We start from the raw sequence: 22,315 nt of genomic DNA, 5'->3' as shown, positions 1-22,315 counted from the left end.
AGAGAGAGAGAGAGAGAGAGAGAGAGGGGCTTCAGAAACGGGAAAGTATATGTATATCAAGGGCTTTCAAGGAAGAAGGCCCTTTTTGCAGGAGAGAAATTGATGACCACACTCTCTCTCTCCTCTTATCTTCTCTCTTGATTTATTTATTCTTTTCTTTCCAAAAAAGAATTGCAGAAAAACGCCGACTTTCGTCTCCGGTGACGGTGCCACCGAGCAACCGCAGCTTTTGCCTAATTTTAATTTCCCTTTTTGTTCTTAATTACGGATTAGCGGCAAATTAATGGAGTTTGAGGATCAAGAAGAGCACGAGGAAGAGATTGGGTTGCCGACCAGTTACGACTCCTTTGGAAACTCGACCAGAGTCAAAATGGCCACTTCTGGAGGCGAGGGTTCTCCTGCCCCCAGAAAGCCCAGGTACAGGGAGTGCCTGAAGAACCATGCCGTCAGCATCGGAGGGCACGCCGTCGATGGCTGCGGAGAGTTCATGGCGGCAGGAGCTGAAGGCACCCTGGACGCGCTGAAATGCGCGGCCTGCAACTGCCACCGCAACTTCCACCGCAAAGAGATGGAAGGCGGTGGGGAAAGCTTCCACCATCACCACCACCCCCACCAGCCGCAATTTTCGCCCTACTATAGGACGCCGGCGGGGTACCTGCACGTCGCAGCTCACCATAGGCCATTGGCTCTGCCGTCGACATCGGGTGGAGGCGGAACCCATAGCCGGGATGACCAAGAGGACGTGTCCAACCCTAGCGGAGCTGGGTCATCAAAGAAGAGGTTCAGGACCAAGTTCACGCAGGAGCAAAAGGATAAAATGTTGGGTTTGGCAGAGAGGTTGGGGTGGAGGATTCAGAAGCATGACGAGGCAGTGGTGCAGCAGTTCTGTAGCGAGACGGGCGTGAAACGTCATGTGCTCAAGGTTTGGATGCACAACAACAAGCACACCCTGGGTAAGAAACCCTAGAATCATCTATATCTATTGTATCTACCTATATCATCCTACTGCGCAGTGAGTGTAACAATGGAAGCTCATCCCGACCGGTTACAAAGTTGCAAGTGGGAAATGTTGTTGTTGCTGAGCACTCTACTTTCTCGGGAATTTAGTTTTTCTCTTTCTTTCCTTTTTTCTCCTTTTTAGGGTTTTTTTCTCTCTTTCCTTCTCTTGTTATCTTCTTGGTTTTCCACTTCTGTCGTGCTGGTGTTTGGATGGATATGATATGTCCACTTGTTCCAAAATCTAGAGTAGGTTTTTGTTGATGTGTTGTTCTCTTTTCGTGCATGGAAAATCTTTACTTGGTTTCAGTAGATGTTTCTTTATAGCAGTACCTAGTGAGTAACATGAGTGGAAAGATGGTGAATGGGGGTCTTAAGGTTTTCTGTGTCATAACTGGTTGGAGCTAGGTGTGAGGATATGCTTGAAACCCAAGCATTTTTCCTTCACTTGTTCAATTTCAGCCTTCATTTGTAAATTTGTGTCATCTTATAAACTTTGGAACAGACGTGTGAGAACCTGCATTTTCCATTCACATTATCTCTTTCTACGCGTGCGTGTGCTTGTGATTTTCTTCAAGAGGAAGTTGGAGGTTCATGTTTGAAGCATTATGGATGGCATTGAATGAGTGCACTCCCTCTTTTTCTCGCTTTCTTTTCAAAATTTCAACACAGATCCCTCGTCCTCCATTCAATGTGGATGCGCGCTGTCTGTGTTAAGAGTGTGTGCTTTTTACTCGCGTGCTAGCTCTCAGAGCCTTTGCTTGCCTGCATTTCTTCTTCTCTTCTTTTCTTTTCTCTTTTATCTCTTTTGGTAGAGGTACTTTCCACATTTAATGTTGCACCAAACAAACAAAACAAGGATGAATGGAAGAGCCCCCCTTCTCTGCCTTATTTCTGTTGCAATGTCTTTGTTTTTCCTTGCTCTCCATTTACTTTTGCAGTTCAAGTGCAGTTTCCGATCTTTTCTTTTTTCTTTCTAACATTTGTTAGTTGTTTCAAAATTACGAGAGTTACAGGTTTTCCATTAAAAAATTATAGAAAAATAATATACCTTATATTACTTCAACATGGCCATATGATTGAAAAGGTAGAACCCAGATGTCTGATCATTGATAGGGGGTACCTTGGGAAGGAAAGAGCTGTACCAAATTGTTTTCACATTATTTTATACTATTTTATTTGTTTTATTTTCTCTTGGGAAGGAGAATGTATCTGCAACAGTAGTATGGTCTCATGGAAGCTCCAATCCAAACGTGGGTTGAGTCCATGTTTCCCAAAGTCGATAGATCCAAAGCTTGCCCTTAAATTCAATCTCTCTTCTTTTTTTCCTTTTCTTTTTCCCTACATGTTCCGAGGGAAACATGTGGGCACTCATCCATCAAGAAAAATCTTTATATATACACTAGAGGTACACGCTGCTTTTGTCTGCAAAATTTCAACTACTACCTGGCCTCACTTGAGATTCAGCTTTGTTGCACGGATTCCATTAAGATCCCAAGAATCTCTTTTCACTGATCTTCTTCTTCCTTCTCTTCTTCAATCATTTCTCTCCAATTCTCCTCCTACAGGCAAAAGCAGCCGTTTGTAAACTGCTATTAGTTAGTAATTAAGGATTCATGGTTCAACTTGATACAGCAGGGGGTCTGGTTTGTTCGGTTAGGGTAAGATTAAGAGAGGTGTGCTTATTTTGGTTTCCTTTCAATAGTTCTATATATGAGATTTGATGTTTCAAGTATACTGGCAACATACACTTTTGTTGACGATTTTGCTTTTCCTGGACTCCAGGCTTGCCTACAGCTACAAGACATACCCTTCAAGATGCTTTGCTTGTTCCGGGCGAGCCCAGTAGCAGTTAAAGCTGCACACTGGAAATGTGGTCCACCTACATGGGCATCTTGGTCAAAGATAAGCCAGATCAAACAGTTGTAATCATCCAATTCCTCTTCTACCTATATATCCAAATTGATCCACTGTCTCTATTTTATCTTTTGGTCATTTAAAGAAATCCCAACTGTGGGATTTCAGTCTGAGAGTAATTGAAAGACGATTTGTGAAATATTATGCACTAGGTAAGGCGGTTTTCTTCTCAAATTAGTCTCTTTTTGGATCTCCCTACTTGGAGTCTCAAAGTTTCATACATTGCACTTCTACCATTCTCTTAATTTGTACACATCTGAACACCTACTTGTTCTTGTTTTCATGTTATCGACTTTTGTGGTGGACATGCTGGATAACCCTCCTTGATAAACTACCTTCTTTTCAAGTCTTGGCTAGCCAGGAAGAAAAGAAAAAGTGGGGATGAACTTGGATTCAACTACAACGAATGCTATTTTTTATTTCACAGTGATTTCATCTCTTTCATCATCATTGTAATTATCTCAAACAGATGATTCATCACTATGTGTGAATTCAGTTACTTGCGTTCGCAGTTGAGGTTTTTATGACATAGGCAATGCACTTTCAGTTAAGTTTCCACATTTGGAGACTAAGTGCCCATAACCCAACCACTTGCACGGATTGCATTTAATTGTTTTGAGATCTCATATTGACTCGTATTAAAGTCTAGATCCCTAAAATCTCCATAGTTTATAGTCAAGGTCGCCATAAGCTCGTACGTTTCACGTTCATCTGGGGTCATCTGTCCTAGTTTAATTATGAGTGAGTTACAGCCAACACCGCAACGGGAACTCTGTAGATCAGGATGATAGTCAATCTGGAGGCGTTTTCCAGGAAAAATCATCTGTTTTGCCATTCCACTGTCTCCCATGACGTAACCTTTGCTTCATTTCTCCCATGCTTTGCCTTAACTCGTTGGTCGACCCACCAAGCCCATGCATATTTTTTCTACTTGATCGTCCCCAACAGCATACAGTCAATGAATGGATTCCCGTAATTGAATCTTATCATCAATTTTATGGAAATATGCTGCTTCTGATTTATAACCAGCATAATTGAAATTGCCCCTTCATCTAGCTGACCACATGAAGCTCAATAATGGAAATTGCTAGTCTTTCCTTTCATGGGTCACTTTCAAGTTTTAACATCGTATTGAGGAAAGTGATCCATCCTAACCTGTCACCAATTCTAAACGCTAGATTTGTCACTTCTTTTTTGTCTAAACCGCCTCTGAGTGTTTCTTCAGGGTAATAACTAAATATTCTAAAGTGTATTGCCTATTTTAGCTAAACAATTTTAAGGAAAAAAAAAACCTTATTTCTAAAATAAGAACAAGAACACATAAAAAGGCAAACTACAAATCAAATGTACAAATCCTGGGACAAGGATGACACATCAACATTATTACGATTCTGATGCTGATGCATGCATGAGTTGCCCGATCAGAAGGAACACGACTGAGTTAGTAAGTAGCTGATGGATACAAGTTAAGAGATCATCTAATAACCGACATTTAAATGAAAGTAGCAGCTGCATGTGTGTAAATTAAATAACGTGTATCATGTGTGTGATGTCCTGACGCTATAAAGGATTCAGCTTGCTTGTTTGGAAAAAGAGAAAAACCTCTACAATCTGGAGAATGGGAGAGAAAACAGAAGCAAAATCAATGTTGTATGTAGTTAAGATTAAATTATGATGGCCTCAGTGAGCCTTATTTTTCATTGAAGTTGGAAAAAGGGTGATTCGTCCATCACTGCGAGAAACAAATTCATGACAAAAATGTTATTTGTTGTGAGTTTTTTCAGTGAACCTTCTCTCAGCTGTGTTGAGATCCTATTGCCATTGGATTCTTGTGTGATGAACCCCGAATGGACTTCTATGTGTTCCCTATATATATATATATATAGAACCTAGGAAAATAAGGCCATAGCCCGTCCATTGGTGGAACTGGAACCACCTGGCGGAATCTGACAAAGATGTCATTGCTTGTTCAAAGACTGCAATACTCTAATTTGAAGAAACTGTCCTTGTGTTGAGCCTGTATTATCATCCCGAGAAACATGTCGGAACCAATAATTAATTAAGTTGAAGTAAGATTCTACAAAAATATTAGCAAAAAATGAAGCTCAAAGAACTTCAACGCCTAGAAGACAAGCGAGACACAGAAGATCATTGCTGTCCCGTCATCATGAAGCATGGGTCAGACTGAGGTATTTTTGGAGGAACATGTAAACTTGTAAGTATCCAAAATATGTACCCAAACTCTTTGATTCAAACCATTACAATTTTATCCTTACATATAAAAGATGGTCGCAAACGACTGTGCCCCCAACTTTGTGGTCTTCTTGCTGTAAAAGGTTCTAGAAACAGTATGTTGAAGAAGATAGCGATGAATAAAAACTAATGGTTTAGCTGTTGTATTAATAAAGGTGATGGCTACAAGAACAATAAATATGTATTACTATTATTGTATGTAGCTGGCTATATATATATATGTGTGAGCTGATCTGAGTCCTAGTGAGAGGAATGAAGGAATACATTATATAAGATATTGCAGGAGAAGCCAAAGAGGGGGGCCTCCAAAGATTCGTTTGGATTATCGACTTTTTTGAAAGCCAACTTTGCCATTGGAAAGAAAAGGTCCGAACACCTTTTTGACAGTTGAAGGAGTCGGACGATTCAATGGCTCGCCAATGGTTAATTTAGAATTGACCATTGGATTGCCTGTCCCTACTCAATCCAAAGTCCAGACAACCCCAGATGAGCTTTTCATGTGATTCCAATTTTATTGCTGTGGGACTCCGCTGTCTCCACTTCCTCATTCTATTGGAACATGGTCTTTGTCTTGGTCATTAAAACTCCTCAGCTATACCCTTTATTCACCCACTCATTCCTCGTCCTATATATGTATATATTCCACCCTCTACCTTATAATTTCATTTCTCAACGGCATAATGGATTAACTTCGATTGACGAAGGGAGAATCATGAAATGTATTCAATCAACCAACATTATCGAAGTGTTGCTTTCTGGCGCCTTCCAAATGATATAAAGTCAATCATCGTGTTTTATGTAGCCGCCCCAAATGGGACCATTCTATTGTCTCTAGCCTTTTTAAATTAGTCCATTTTCGCTGTTGGGCCGTTCTCACTGTTCAACTTTCGATACAGGCTTCCCTCTGGCTCATATCCTGCAGTAACACCCTATAGCCGAATGTCACGTGTCGGTAGTTTTGAAACAAGGGAATTGGTCTACTGTCCTCACTGGGCCTAACAAGAGAGGAATGCAAGTGAAACTACTCCTATACTGTGGGTCGAGCTTTGGGTGCAATTACAGTTCATGTAGCTAACAGACAATGGGCTCAAAGTATGCTCAAGTATTAGCCCGGCCCATAATGAACCCAAGCTTGCCACTACACCCCTTTCCCTTCACCTAGTTTTCTATGGCTCATCCGTTATGTAGAAACAAATATCAAATTTTAATTTAATTAAATTAAAAATTAAAAATTTTAGAAAAAAAAATGATATGAAAATTTATGCATTTCAAAAGCCTTGTTCACCAACTTCACCTTTTAAAAGTTTGATAAAATAAAAAAATAAAAAATACTCCAAGTTTGAACTTATTTTCCAGACTCTTTCACACTTTTATTAACAAAGCATTTCATACAACACTCACATGACAACATATGCTAACGATGGCTTATTATGGTCACATAGCACAATCAGTAGACGCATTATTTTCATGCCACCAACCCAAATGATCAACTCAGATTCTCCATCCAAGTTGAAGTAAATTGTGGTCTCCACTTCCATTCCCCTTATTTCTCTTGGCATTCTCAAGTTTGAGGTTACGATCATAAGACATTCTAGCCTGATATGAGCTGTTACTGATTTTCTTATTCGTAGCAATCCCAGGACTAGCTCCCGTCTGCCTGAGAGACTTGGCCCAATCAAATTTCTTGGTGTCAGCTGGCAGCGGCATTCCTCGGGTAACTTGTGTTGCAGAAGCCCGAGTTCTACTCCTTTCTGGAGCTTCCTTCTTCGTCTCTTTGATTTCGATTTTGGTTCCTCCATCCATTCTAATAATTATGTTAACCTCAGAAAGTATTTTCCCCTTTTGTCCTGATTCATCATGTAGTAGAAATTCTCTGGCATTTCTTTCCTTCTGGTGCTGGTAAAGGCGGTGCAGTCGAAGAGCAAGATGGTATATACCATCTTTGATCTCTTCCTCCAAGTCTCTCTCTATATCCACCTCAAGCTCTCCCCGGATCTTCATCTCCTCCACCGACATGATAGCGTCCCTCATCAGGCTGCTTTCACTGGAACCAATCTGTCTCACAACAATACCATACCACCACAATGTCTGTAATCAATTATCATCTATTAAGTGAAATCACAATGAAAATGATGCATACTCACCATAGGGTTATGCCAGGAACTGCCATAAAAATATCTACGCCGAGACTCCTTCAATGGAGAGACAGACATATCTGCAAAACCAAAAATGTAAGATGGTCACTGAAGTTTGATGATGAAAATTGGAAGAATAGAAGTTGTGGCAACCAGAAACTGATCATTAAACCTAGTAAATCAGTATTGGAGTCAAGGCACTGCAGCCCCATCTTGTAGTGTATGTTTCCACTTGTGGTGGTGTGTCCATCTTCAATAACCTTTTTAAATCCTAGTAGAATGATTTGGACCTGAGGGGTGGGACATATGGTACAGTTGGAAGGAAGTGGACATAAGTTGGGTGCTTAGAGAGGGAATGACCGTTAGGGACGTTATTTTAGTTAGTTCATTCGAATTTAGGCGCCAAATATCTGTAGAGGAAATTGAATTTTAAGTGAAAGAGAGTAAGTTGAAGAAAGGAGAGGATTTTCCTTGATTATGCAGTGCTTTACTTGGAAGGAATAAAGGGGTTTTGGTTGCCCTTAAAGCACAATCCATATAGGGGGTACATACCCACATGTGTGATGTGTGCGGCCATGGACACTTACCCTACTCGAATAATGTTGAAGGAGCACCTACTTCTTTTATTCTTATATTTTCCATACCTCAGTAGACTGGTAGCTCAGCCCAATCTCAAGTAGTGACCGGCGCAGCCTTGCTCAGCCCAAAAGAGTCATGGTTCATGAAAAGCCCAGACCCTCTATGGACGAGACACTTCTCAATACGTAAATAATATAACCTTATATTCAACAAGGTCCGTCCGTTCAGGACGAGCCCAAGTGAGAAAAAAAATCGACAACCAAGATATTACATTTGATAAAAAAATATATATATACAAAATGTTAATTATTTGTAAATAATTATTTAAAATTTATATTTTATAATTTTTTAATGTAAGGTATGAAAACATATTTTTCCCCGAAATAATTTACAACCCGAGACGGTGATAACCATGGTATAGAAATATGAGGACATGAGAATCACGTGATGTAGTTGGTGCATTGCGAATATTGGCGACATAAATACAGATCCGCAAAGCCAGTAGCACTCGGATTGTCCTATTTAAATATTGGTAGCCAAACAGATGGTGAGAGTCTTTCCCCATCAGGCACATCACATGGCTTTATAGCTAAATATGCTTGTTGACTTGCAAAGCGGAGTTGTAAAACAGTAGAAGCGAATCTCCGCTTTATGATTCCACGAGTTGGTGAAGATTTTCAACAGACAGGTCAGCCACCTACCCTGGAGAGCCTGGACTTGCAATGGCCCATGGGGCGGCCCGCTTGTTTCCATAACTACCACCTCAAATTCAGTTTTCTACACCTAACTCCATCTCGCTAGTTTGATCCTAATGAAGTGCCTGAATACAACATTGATGCGGTTTAAATAGCAATATAAAATCTTGGAAATTATTCAACAATTTAAAATTTATAAAATAATTTTTTTTATTTGCTAATAATATTCACAATTGAAATATTTAAAATTTATAAATAAAAAATGTAACACTATATCATTCACTATAAAATTTATAAATAATATAAGCATTTTTAAAAAATAATAAATTTATGATATAGAGGATATATATATCTCATATCTCAATTTGGAATTAATATATATAAAATAAAAATTATATAATATATCTCATTTATTATCACAAAACAAGTGATGATCTAACTTATTTTCTCATTTGATGAAATTTTTAATAATCTATGTAATTCATTTAATAAACAAATTTTTTTTTTTAGTCTATTTGTATAATATGAATTTTATCTAAATTGAATTTGTTTTCACAAATTTTGTGAAGTCTTGCAATGCAATGGTAAGCTATGACAATGAAGGTGTTCAATTGAGGGTAAGTTAAACATGTGTATAGGTCTTCTATGATTTCTTAAATTTGTTAGTTGATTTTGCCTCTTTCCCTTGTAGAGTCGTTTTTATCGATTCAAATGATTTTTCATCAAATGAAGTCACAATTATTTTATATGTGAAATTAGAAAATTAAATTTGAAATCACTAAAAGTCAGTTGTTTAATTAAAAAAACTTGGTTATTTGATATTGGTAACTTGTCTCATCCATTAAGAAAATAATATTTATTTTAAATTTTCTCTTGACTTCAATAGGAAGATGAGTTTCCTTTGAAAGTTTATAAAAAAATATTTAATTATTTTAATTCTCTTATGACCGCAACAGTAAAATTTGATTTTATTTGTAATAGTAAATTTTGTAGCCATCAAAATATAGTTAATTTTGTTTTATGTTACTTTTTGAATACGTGTAACGAGTAAAATACGTATGACCCATCATTTGTCAAATCCAAATTTTATTGAATTGAGATACCATAATTTTGAAGACTATTTTAGAGATAATTTAATTTGCTATTTTTTTTTATGGCTATAGACTTATTTAATATTGATGCAATTAGCTTGATTATAACCATAGTCTATTTGATTCATAATTCACTTATTCAAAATTTGAATAAATAAGTTAATTGAATCATAAATGTATGGGTTAATCATATTAATTCAAATAAAATCAAACTTAATCTCACTATTAAATAAGATCTAATTATAAAATGAGCATTACCTATTTAATAATTATAATGTATTTAGGCATATGTCTTTTACTTAATTATTATTGATGTCGTCTATTTCATTGAATGCTTAAATTTTGATATGGAATGAATATCTTCCACCATAATGAATTGCACCCCAATTGAAGACTTCAAATCCCCTGTTTAGTTAGAAAGGATAAAGAATTAGAATTGCTTATGGTTTACTATTAATTTGCTTTCACATGAGAATCAAAAAAGGGAAAGATAAAAAATAAATATTAAGATCCTATTTGATAACTATTTTTAAGAATAGGTTTTTTTAAAACCAAAAATTAAAAAACATGTTTGATAATCAGAAACTGTTTTATAGTTATTTATTTATTTATTAAAAAATAGAAAATATGGTGTTTTTAGAAAACATATTTTAATTTTTTTTAGTTGTTTTTTAAGAATTGTTTTAAAAAATAATTATATAAACATATATAATGATTAAAAATAAAATTATGTACATAAAAATTATTTTTAAAACATATTTTAAAATATTAAAAATATGTTAAAAATAATTTTAGGTTTTCAAACATACTTTCATTTTATAAATATATGAGAGAATGATTTTCAAAAGCTGTTTTTAAAAATTATTATTTTTACAACTGTTTTAAAAAATAGTAACCAAATAAAGCCTAATTAGATTTGGGACGACTCCTAATTTTCTATAAATAGAATAAACGAAGAGCAGACTGGAAGAGGCACATGGTAATATTCTATGAATTGAGGGTTATTTTGGTCATAGAACCATCTACTCCGTTGAAATTGAAAAGTTTCGTTACTTTTAAAGACAGGCCGTCCCGGCACAGCTACTACGGTTCCGGTTGTTTCTCTCTGGTTCACACTGCACTCCCTCCAATTCCAATCCCTACAGTTCGCTGATTCTCGACTCTGTATCTATCCAAGTCTCCGTACTCTCCTTTTTCACAATTGAATTGATATCACAGAAATCTCTCTTTCATGGACGCGCTCTCGCCGGCGAACGGACTCAAACTCCAACTACCAGCGCTCAATTCTCGACATGCTCGTACATTTTTCACTCAGTTCGTTGCTGTTCCGAGGAGGAGGTCGGGCAGTGTGTTAAAGAATGGTCGTGTTCGTGCGCTGGCTAAGAATCCTGGGATAGATTTCTGTGATCCTGAGTGGAAATCGAAGTTTCAGAAGGATTTTGAGAATCGGTTCTACATTCCTCACATCACTGATGTATTCGACGACGCTGTTGCAATTCCCTCTACCTTTTGTCTCAAGAGCAGGTGATTTTCTTCCCTCTACTTTTTGCCAGGTGTTTTTGGATTTTTCTTTTTTTGGGCTTTATGTTTTTAGCTCCGGGCAGTGATAATTTTTGTAGGACTTGTTGCTTGTTTAAACGGAGAGAGACTCTGTGTTTTCTCTACGATTCCAGGAAATTCTTCAACCTTTTGAACGTATCACAAAGATTCAATGACGATCCTATAATTTAACTCACTGAGTTTCTGAGAAGGATTTTATTGATGTGTAGAAAGATTACAACTTTCACTTCTACAGGGTTTGCGTTCTGTTTCGAAACAAATCATTGAAGAAGTGAAGATTATGAATAGAAAAAAAGTCGGTTTTGATTTTGTTTCTCTTGTTTGGCGTCGGAGAGAAACTGTGAAGGAATGATGTACTGACAGTTTTTTCCGCGACGTTATGAGAAAACGATCGAGGTAAAAAAATAAAAAATAAAAAATCAATAGGGTCCCTAAGGGTCAAGATTGAACGCCATTCAAATTCCACAACTTTTGGGTGCTCAGGCGTTATGAAAAATTATGCAATGTTTAGTATTCTGAGATAGAGAATTTTCAAGGGAGTTGATATATCTAGGGCTTTCAAAATTGATGGTGAAATCTGGAACTTTGTATTTTTATTGTTTAAATCTTTTGATATCAGATTTTTAGCATCCCTGTGATTTTATGTTAGAGCCAAGTTGAATTTGCATAGTAGCTTTTTTGGCTTCTGGTATAATTGCTTGGTTCATGGTTTCTTTTTATTGTGTACAGGACTCCTGTAAATGAAGATTTTGCAGATGGTTATCCTTCTGATGAGAAGTGGCATGGATACATTAACAATAGTGACAGAGTACTTCTTAAGGTATATTGCCTAGTAAATTTTTCATCTGTTTAGGTTTCTTAATCTTAGTTTGATGACTGAAATTGCAAAACACATACTGGTCATCGATTATTGGAATGCAAGTAATTTAAACCATGCATTACTTGCCTGCCTATTTCCTTTGGGTGGTGGTTTGATTTCACTCTTTTTAAATACATATCTAGGCATTAATCAGTGTTTCCACCAAGAGGCTTGTTTATAGGCTTTATGAAAGGCTCCATTTAGAGCACAAGAAAGTACTAAAGGAAGGAAAAAAAGGTAGGAAGGAATTTCAATTCCTCTTGTTTTGTTTATTGTGGAAAATACTAAGAAAAAAATAGAAGATAATAAAATTATTTAAAAATTTGTATGCTTTCAAATTCTTTATTTGTCATATAGAATAAGAAAGAAAGAATAAATTAGAAAAGCACGTGAGAAAAATTTATTGAGCTTAAACCTTTTTCTTTCTTTCCATTTTTCTTCTCTATCCTTTTCCCTTGGACTTTCCTTCTAACTTTCCAGGATCCAAATGAAGCCTTAAGGACTCCCTAGAAGAAAAAAAAACCCCGCATCATTAAATAAAAAACTCTCTACATCTTGCTACTAGCGTGCACTGACTACACTTTAGCCTTAATGTTTTGACGCTTTACATATTGTCCTATTTACTAGCATCCCCATTTAGATAAAACTGTAAAATCTAGTGGGTCAACAATTATTTAGATGCATATACTTGTGTGCACTGGTTATTAGGTGTGGACCATTAATTTTAGACTGATCATCAATTAATTTGATAAAATAATGCTACTGAAATAAATAAACCATAGTTGTGGTATTCCAAACATTTTAGACTAGATTTCCTTGTAGTGTCAACCCAAATTAAAGGAGAAAGGATGAAAAATAGGCAGAATGCAAACTTTTAGACTCACTCTGGTGTCAATGCAAACGAAATCAGTGTGGGAACAAATGTGATTATGTGAGTGATTTGGCACTTATTTGTTATATGTCCAAACTTTTCCCAATCCTTGATGGTATTAGATGGAGGTTTCCAGGCAGCATGATTATCTCCATTTATCATGCCAGGAATTGATTTCCATTTTTACAAATCACTCTTTTCTAGTTACAATACTGTTCACTTTTGTATTAAATATTTTCTGATATTTCAGGTCATATACTACTCCTCCCCTACATCCGCTGGTGCTGAGTGCATTGATCCTGATTGTACTTGGGTGGAGCAATGGTAAATATGTCACTCAACTTCGTGTAGGCATCTGTGAATTGAGAAAGCATGCATATGTAAAAATAAATGGAAGAATCTTTTGATCTAAAATGTTTTATGATGCATATAATGGGAATAAAAAAAAGATGATTTTTCTACCAAGAAACCAGCCAAAAAAGGAAAAAAGAATAATTACTGGAGGATGGACCCAGGATTCCTTGAGAACAAAAAAAAAAAGGCATTCAAATATATTATCTTACTTCTTTTGAAGACATGGGGCTAAATTAATGAGGATGTGATAGATTGCTACTTAACTTCTGGTGTGATCCTGTATCGAGTGCATAAGAAACATGATTCATGAAAGATCACTCTTCATGACTTATCATTTAATGTAATTATGAAATATTGTTGCCTGATTTTGATGTTTATAGAGACGGCTGGTAGCCAAATAACATTGAGCCAGATTTCTCAAAAAATAAGATGTTTCACTTGTCACTTGTGAAGTTTTTTTCATTGAAAAAGGATGAGAGGAAAAGTAAAATCGGTTGCACCCAACTTCTTTTATGTTATTGTTTTCATTCTATCTTTCATGGTCCAGAAAATCAACAAAATGCTGCTTTTGATCTTAGTTATCTATCAACATAATCTAGTCATTGTTTTACTTTTAATGTTTGCATTTGATATGATATTATTTTATCTAAAGGTTTATTTGGTATTTGATTGATATGATGAAACCTTTCCAGGGTTCACCGTGCTGGGCCTCGGGAAAAAATATACTTCAAACCTGAAACAGTAAATGCAGCAATTGTAACTTGCGGAGGGCTCTGCCCTGGTCTTAATGATGTTATCAGACAGGTAGTTAGCATGTCCACCACTATCCTGCTCAGTCTTTTTCTGATGAAATTTGCCATATCTTACAACCCCTGATGTTGCAGACACTATAGCACCATTTGACTCATGGGGGAAATGCATTCTTCGGATTTTATAGATTTGCTTTTGTTTTGTAACAGACAGCTGTTCTTTGAAGTTAAAAATCGGAGAAAAAAAAAATTAATATTGTGCTTAATTTCATTAGAATACTTATATCTATATGCTTTCTTGAATTTGCTATGAACAGGCAGTTCATATTCTGTATCATAATGTCTATGTATGGTTTAACTTATCATGCCTTCAAAAATTGACCACTTATCAAATACCATAGTTTTTGCAAGCTCATTAGGATCCAAACAACTGGAAGTAGAAACATGGGTTAGTAGTAGATAATATACTGGTGTGGTGGGAAAAATATGGATTGATATTTAGACTGTTTTCAGGGGGATAAGCCAGGTAGGTAAGAAACTGCATAGGCTATGGTCTTTTAGACTGCCTGGTTACCAGTTTAAAAGTTGAACTGTTGTATACTTAATTACAAACTTAATTTTAATGTCAGCACACAGGTCTACATAATCAACCCTCATGCACTTGTAGTTTCCAAATTTGGGTCTGTTTTATCCTCAGGGTTTAGCTTGAACCGGCATTGCCTTTTGGAGGTTATTAATGAATGTTGATTGCTTATAGCTTTCTGGATGTTGTATTATTGTGCTAAGTTTAGACAGGATTGTTTATACTCACGTTCCACTTTTTATTCTGGCAAAAAATAGTTATGCTAATATCAGTACAACATTGTCTAAAATTGATTTTCTTTAATGCCTGTATTAAGTCTTTCAGAGATTAAGTGTGCATCTTCTGCAGATTGTTATTACACTCGAAATATATGGTGTAAAAAACATTGTGGGAATTCCTTTTGGCTATCGTGGATTTTCTGAAGAAATAGCTGAAATGCCTGTAAGTGGGTTCTGTTCTTGCGGTTCTGTTTAAACAGTTTCAAGATATGCATACATTTAATCTTTTTTGAGAATATTTAGGAATATTCAATTAATTTGTTTGGATATGGCTATGATTATCAGCTGTCCAGGAAAGTGGTTCAAAATATTCATCTTTCTGGCGGAAGTTTGCTAGGAGTTTCACGTGGGGGACCCAGTGTTGCTGAAATTGTTGATAGTATGGAGGTGCTCGATTTATTGTTTCCTATTGTTAGACATTTCTTTGTTTGCTTGAGGAAGTTGCTGATGTAGAATTACATAATGATGCCAGGCATCAAGTGTTCTGATATATGTATTTTCATTTTGCTGTTAGAAAAGAGGAATCAACATGCTTTTTGTGTTGGGTGGAAATGGTACTCATGCTGGTGCCAATGCAATACACAATGAGGTAGTCAAGCCTGATTCTTATACTCAGCTGTTGCACATTTTTGTAATCTCATTTAAATGTCAATATCTATAAATATTTTGTTTTTGTACTTGAGGAACCTGGAATAAAGCAATTTGTTCAAATAGAATAGTTATCACTCAAATCCTTATATCACATGCATTTCAACACACTATTCCACTTGTTATCAAACATGATTTGCATTCCTGCTGTTTAAATGTACTTTTCATTTCTCTAGTATCAAGTGATATTGATATACTGCTACCTTATGCATATTTGTCAGCAGGAAGCTTATCAGAGCTCCACTTTTGCAACTTTCTTCCTATCATTATGATTTTTTTAATGCTTGCTCTAATTCCTTCTAGGAATCGCCTTTCATTTCCTGGGAAGTCTAATTACATGTTCTTTTTTTTGGCTTGCAGTGCCGTAAACGACGTATGAAGGTGGCAATAGTTGGTGTTCCAAAAACCATAGACAACGATATTCTACATATGGATAAAACTTTTGGTTTTGATACTGCTGTTGAAGAATCACAAAGAGCAATTAATTCAGCATACATAGAGGTACAAATTGATTGTAGCCTCTAGGTTTTAGTTCTGCTTTGTTTCACAATTTTCAATTCACATTGAAGCTGTCCATGCCCTGATTTTCTTAGTATCAATACCTTTGTGTTAAAATGAATTTTTATTAACAGGCGCATAGTGCTTATCGTGGAATTGGTATTGTGAAATTGATGGGACGTAGCAGTGGATTTATAACCATGCAAGCATCCTTAGCTAGTGGACAAATTGATATATGTTTGATCCCAGAGGTATTTTTCCAGACATTTATTGGAGATGCATATTCATTTGATACTGGTTACTGACACTCGATATTTGCACTTCTAAGGTACCATTTCATTTACATGGCCCTCATGGTGTCCTGAGTCACCTGAAGTATCTACTTGAGAAAAAAGGATCAGCTGTAGTCTGTGTAGCAGAGGGAGCTGGGCAGGTGAGTTGCCTTATGTACTCTTTTTCACTCTCCTAGGTTAAAATGTTATGAATTAAGTGAACCATTTGCCAATTCTAGCTAAATTAATACTTATGATATCCGACCACTTTAGTTTTTTCTTATACCGATTGTTTGAGTGACTAGCTCAACTTGAGGTCAGCTGGCTATCTCAAATCTCAAACCCAAGGCAGCTCATACTCTTGTATGATACTACATTCTTTTAATATCGCTTCCTATGGCAATGGGTATTAAATTTTAATTGAGACAAAAGCAGATGCAAGTAAATATCTTGCTCAAAGGAAATGGGATACCAGAGGTGGTTTATGGAAGGAAAGAAATGGGATACCTCATACCTGCAGTGGTTTATGGAAGGAAATATAAGAGAAGCCCATACATGTGAATTTTTAATGCAAGAGGAGTTGCATGATAGCTTGTAGGATTTTATGAGTTTCCCAGTTGCAAAACTGCTGTGTTCTATTTTTACCTTCAGTGGGACAGACTGATTGGTTGCACTGTGAGAACCATGGGTGCATGTTTGACAAGCTGTTAGACAAGCAATTGTTTCTAAAAAACCATTTTACCTATAAACGGTTAAACTAAGATTTCATTTGTATACACTTTCTGTTTTTTGTTTTTAAAAATAAAATCTCTATATAAAAGATAGATACTTTTGTACAAAAAAATATAGATTTACCTTGTCCTTAGAAATTACTTTCAGAAATTTTAAAATTTGAGGTAATAAATTTTTTTTAATGCCTCCATTTTTTTAATCAGTTTTTAAAAACCATTACCTTTTTAATACAAGCCCTCTAAAAGTCCTTATATTTTATATGGAAGTTACTATTCAACTCAGGTGGGCAAGGCAGGAACTTCTGGATTTACTCATTTAGGAGTTTTTCCCAGCTCAAGGCACCGATCTGACTTATTTAGAAAGCTAGAATGAAGAGGGAACACCCGGTTGAATATGGTTTGCTGGTACAGAATCCGTTGCTATTGGACTTGGCAAGTTAGCCCAGAAAGAAGAAGTCGTAGCTGCTACCTTTGTACATGCGACTGATAAGGCACTCTCAGAGTTAGAAGTGTTTTAAGAAGCAGTGGACCGAGAGGCTTTGGCAAGGCACTGATCTGACTTATTTAGAAAGCTAGAATGAAGAGGGAACACCCAGTTGAATATGGTTTGCTGGTACAGAATCTGTTGCTATTGGACTTGGCAAGTAAGCCCAGAAGGAAGAAGTCGTAGCTGCTACCTTTGTACATGTGACTGATCTCAGAGTTAGAAGTGTTTTAAGAAGCAGTAGACTGAGAGGCTTTGGCAGAATGGATCATTGTTCTTTCTCTCATGGTGCTTTCCTTGAGCTCCACCATTCGGGATGCTAGTTTTATGAGGATGATTCTTTCGTGTAAATCAGGGGAGTGCTGAGCCAGAGTAGAGATTGTTCAGCATTGCTGAGAGCAACTGAGGGAAGAATTTCTTCAAATGGCATGCTGGAATAGTTTCTGGGTGCTTCCCTTTGTTCTTTCAAGATATAAAGACTGGCAGGCAGGCTAAGGCCAGAGATTCAATGCCCGAAAACTCTATATAAAAGATACAAACTTTTGTACAAAAAAATATAGATTTACCTTGTCCTTAGAAATTACTTTCTGAAATTTTAAAATTTGAGGTAATAAAATTTTTTTAATCGGCTTTTAAAAACCATTACCTTTTTAATACAAGCCCTCTAAAAGTCCTTATATTTTATATAAAAGTTACTATTATTTTCTATTTTTAAAAACAAAAAACAAGAAGTGAATCCAAACGAACACCAAATTTTTTTAGTTTATTCTATTCTAGCTGCTTTCATTTGACTATGCTAGATAATTATATAGTAAATAGTAAATCTTTGACATCACCAAATGAGATACTTGAACCATCAATCAGCTCCCTTCTCCGGTTCAATCGGTAGTGGGAAGCTTATGCATGCTACACCTTTTCTCCCATTTTAGTGATCTGACATTACTCCTATGCATGTTCTTAATGGTTTTTTCAACAAATAAATGAAGACATTAGGAGATTCACACCTTAGAACTACCCCAACCCCAACCCTTCCATCACTTCTCTGCTTGAGCTTCAATTGTAATGGCAAGTGTGTTATTGCACCTCTAGTCCAAGAATTAAAAAAGAACAAAACCAAAAACAAAAACAAAATTCTTTCTATATATGGATTGCTTTAGTTCTAATTTTTAACGCTTTTTGGTAATTTCTGAACAATCAGAACAATAAATTTGCTGTTTCCTGGGTTTGATGGCCAACCATGTTTAAGTACTTTGAAAATTTTCACTTGCTACAATGAAATGGCCAGGCTTTTACATGGCTATAACTTTAGTTATCTCAATTCTCAAAGTTTTTGAGCTACAGAATCACACTTATCCTTGCATTGGCTCTGATAGTTGGCTTTGCTATCAAGGCAGACTTAGAATTTTTGCTTTCATAGTTCCTCATCTAATTCCCATTTCTTATTGTGTCTTTTTGTGTTTTGGTCAATTTAGATTCAGTTTGTTATAATCAGCATAGCATTCACTACCTTTATGCTTTAATTTTTAGTTTTAATTCCAAAGGTGAAGATTCATTTTGAAATGTAGTCTCATCCAGGGTGGTATTTTTAGCCTTTAATGATTTTCTTAATCCATATTTCACTGTTCCACTAGACAAAATTGCTGCTTAATTCCTTCCAAAATAGCTCTCATGGTTTTTATCATTTAACCAGGAATTCAAAATCTCTCAACATAAAAAGACTTCATCTATTGAAATGAAAAGGCAAACAAGATCTTCCGATGAAATAAGTCAAACATTATGTTTTGTCTACTCCTTGAATTGGAAAGTTCTCCAAAACATAATGACATGTGACTTGCTGTTTAAAATATTCTGGTTGTTAATTGATGAGAGGATTTATATTGTTTTTTCTAACACTTGTAATTTGCTTCATTCTGGAAAACAATCATCTTATTTGTAAGATTTTTCATATGTATGATGCTATGTCATGTTACCCACTGAAAACTACTCATTTTTTGTGTATGTTGAGATTATGTTATTTTGATGCTGACAAAACTAACAAAAAATTTATTTTATACTTTCGATGCAGAATTTTCTTGAGAAAACTAATGCTACAGATGCATCTGGAAATATTGTATTTGGAGATATTGGTGTACATATTCAACAAGAGGTTTGGGATTGTAATTTATCTTGGCTTCTGAATCAAAGAGTGCATTTGACGGTGATTTTAAGAAGTGTTTTTAGTCTTTTTAATACTTGAAAGATAAAAAATTTCAAGTGTTAGAAAGACTAAAAACACTTTTTAGAATCACTACCAAACACACTCTTAATGTTTTTCTACAAGAAACTATTGAAATGATACTTATATTTATTCAATCATTATGTACCAGACAAAGAAATATTTTAAAGCAACTGGCAATCCAGCTGATGTCAAGTATATAGATCCAACGTACATGATTCGTGCATGCCGTGCAAATGCATCAGACGGAATTCTATGCACTGTACTAGGACAAAATGCTGTGAGTTTCTCATTCTTGCATTTTCCCACTATTATTAGTAACATAATTATCATTAGCAAGTAAAACTTAGCTCAAGTTGGTAAAACTCATGAAATGTTTTAGTTATGCTCATGGATGTGATTTCGTACATCAGATGCATTAGAAGGTTTAAAATTGTTTGGCTCATCAAGTGCTTTGGTAGTTAATGAAGTCTAGATGGAGTGAATGGCAAACCTTTGAGCTTTATCATGTCCCACACTGAACGTTTTAGAGCACCCAGAAGAGCTTGCAAGATATTGAATGTGAGGTCATGACCCATTTATAAGCTCCTTTTTGGCATTTTGGACTACGATTCTTTAGACTACTCTCTGTAAGGATACATTCATGTCTTTTCTTTTCCATTAGTTCTAGAATATTCTAATTCTATGTTAGCAAACTCTAGAATGTTCTGGACCCAAACCATGCTTTTGTAGATTATGCAGGGCATTGTAGAACATTCTGTCCCCCTATGCAGAATTAAGCTCTTTTAAATTTAAATATAGTAGTCTAAAATACCACCAGTCAAACTTAATGAACTTTGGGCTTGGCCAAAATTCAAGTGAGGCTCTGGCAATCTGATACAGGGCCTGAATGGTTAGAATTACTTCATTACATCCTTGGCATGAATGGAGATGTAGTCTTCAAGTATCCCTTCACTGAACCAAGTTTTCTGCTTGCTCAAATTGCAACTTTTCTTCTTATGTTTTGATGTTTGAACCATTTATGCGAAGTTATTTTGTTAACAGAGTAGATGCATGATTTTGACAGGTTCATGGTGCTTTTGCTGGATATAGTGGAATTACAGTGGGTATATGCAACACTCACTATGTCTACCTTCCCATTCCTGAAGTCGTTTCTTACCCCAGAGTTGTGGACCCTAACAGCCGCATGTGGCATCGTTGCTTGACTTCAACAGGCCAGCCTGATTTTGTTTGATCAGCGAGCTTTGTCATCTACACTAGAGACTCGAGAAACCTTTGCTCATAAAGGGTAAACTAGAGAGCAGAAAGCCTGTTTGGAATGGTAGCTGGATAGTCAGCTTACCTCGTTCTATGGTAGAAATAATACAAGGGATTATGTTCCCTACAAATTTGAACAATTTTTTTTAAGTGTATAGCATTATTATGCCAGTTCTCAGTAGGCGCCTCAATAATAAGTCCTTAGAAAGCATGCAAGCAGTTTGTTGCTTGGTTTTTAATGTTTTATTTATCATGTTTGTATTCAAGGGGAAACGTATTTGGTGGATTTAGAGACAATGAAAAACACAAAACTTAATGGCTTTATATGGAGAAATTGAGCTGCAAATCATGGAATAGAGGCTTATGTCCATTTTGATTAGGCACTACAGGATTGCTTCTGAAATTTAACAATAACTGCTCGAAGAAAACTAATCCTTTAGGCGGGTGTCAGGAACCATGGAACACGAGCAGTTGTGGGAAGCACCATTAATGAAGTCTGGCTTAGTCCCTGATACAGTATTGAAATTCAACAAGGAGCTATACAAATTCAACTAAATTAGCAATCAAAATGCTGATTGAGTGCATTTTACAATAATGTCCTTTTTGTCGGCAGTGATCTCCATTGAATGGCAGCAATGGTCCACCGTTCAGCCTGCAGCAGGGCATACCCTAATCCTTCTTCATATATGATGTACCCCTAAACTAGAATAACACCATGATCCATAAATCAGTCCTTAAATTCGGGTCTTGTCAGTTTTAACTCTTATCAAAAGCATGTACCAACTCTCCTTTATAGTTGCAAGCTTCTGTTAGCTGGGTACAAAATAAAGCTAGCCACCCATGTAGATGCGATTTGAGTCTAGTCCCATAATGGTGAAAGGGGTTTCAGTGTTTGCTGTGAGTGGATGGCAGGAGGTATCCTGCACGTAAGGAGAAGGGAAGAGAGTATACCATTAGGAACAGGGGCATTACTGGACCTATTCTCTGGAGAATATGATGTGGCCTGACTACTTCAGAACTTCTCTTTTCCCCTTCAAGTTTTTTTACACTGTTCCGGTTGTTGCTGTAATTTCATTGAGATGGGATGTGCTGGGTGCCACTACCTGTTCCCAGTTGGAGACAACCTTCATTTTTCTACCATTAATGCTAATCTTAATACCAGAGTAACTGCTGGTCTTAGTAACATCCAAAGGAATAGACAAAAAAATTCGGCTCTGCTTCACTTCTGTGTTCTGACCAATCCCTTTTACCCATCTTCCATTTTCTTAGTCATTCACCAGTCACCACCAC

At 36.2% G+C, this 22,315-nt stretch overlaps 3 protein-coding genes across 4 annotated transcripts; 2 read left to right on the top strand and 1 right to left on the bottom strand.

Moving 5' to 3' along the window:
* Positions 1-3,459, top strand: LOC117919209 (zinc-finger homeodomain protein 1-like). Of its 2 annotated transcripts, XM_034836340.1 has the most exons (2): positions 3-953; positions 2,782-3,459. In XM_034836340.1, exons 1-2 carry the CDS (start codon positions 284-286, stop codon positions 2,850-2,852), a joined length of 741 nt encoding a protein of 246 aa, XP_034692231.1. In that variant the 5' UTR covers positions 3-283; the 3' UTR covers positions 2,853-3,459. The 2 variants fall into 2 exon arrangements, with proteins under 2 accessions (XP_034692232.1, XP_034692231.1); XM_034836341.1 differs by lacking the exon at positions 2,782-3,459 and having other exon boundaries at positions 1-1,538.
* A 3,046-nt stretch (positions 3,460-6,505) lies between these two features.
* LOC117919111 lies at positions 6,506-7,519 on the bottom strand. Its single transcript, XM_034836193.1, has 3 exons — positions 7,474-7,519; positions 7,311-7,381; positions 6,506-7,221 (listed from the first exon to the last, which is right to left on the bottom strand). The coding sequence occupies exons 1-3, from the start codon at positions 7,511-7,513 to the stop codon at positions 6,658-6,660; spliced, it is 675 nt and encodes a 224-aa protein (XP_034692084.1). The 5' UTR covers positions 7,514-7,519; the 3' UTR covers positions 6,506-6,657.
* Positions 7,520-10,729: 3,210 nt separating this feature from the next.
* Positions 10,730-21,371, top strand: LOC117919188 (ATP-dependent 6-phosphofructokinase 5, chloroplastic). Its single transcript, XM_034836309.1, has 13 exons — positions 10,730-11,190; positions 11,956-12,046; positions 13,207-13,280; positions 14,003-14,114; positions 14,991-15,083; positions 15,206-15,307; positions 15,435-15,509; positions 15,929-16,069; positions 16,201-16,317; positions 16,395-16,499; positions 19,619-19,699; positions 19,920-20,048; positions 20,835-21,371. The coding sequence occupies exons 1-13, from the start codon at positions 10,898-10,900 to the stop codon at positions 21,000-21,002; spliced, it is 1,581 nt and encodes a 526-aa protein (XP_034692200.1). The 5' UTR covers positions 10,730-10,897; the 3' UTR covers positions 21,003-21,371.
* The last annotated feature ends 944 nt before the right edge of the window (positions 21,372-22,315 follow it).

The sequence above is a fragment of the Vitis riparia genome, chromosome 7 (genome assembly GCF_004353265.1).
Source record: "Vitis riparia cultivar Riparia Gloire de Montpellier isolate 1030 chromosome 7, EGFV_Vit.rip_1.0, whole genome shotgun sequence".
NCBI lineage: Eukaryota > Viridiplantae > Streptophyta > Magnoliopsida > Vitales > Vitaceae > Vitis > Vitis riparia.
This window is presented reverse-complemented; position numbering and strand designations above follow the sequence as displayed.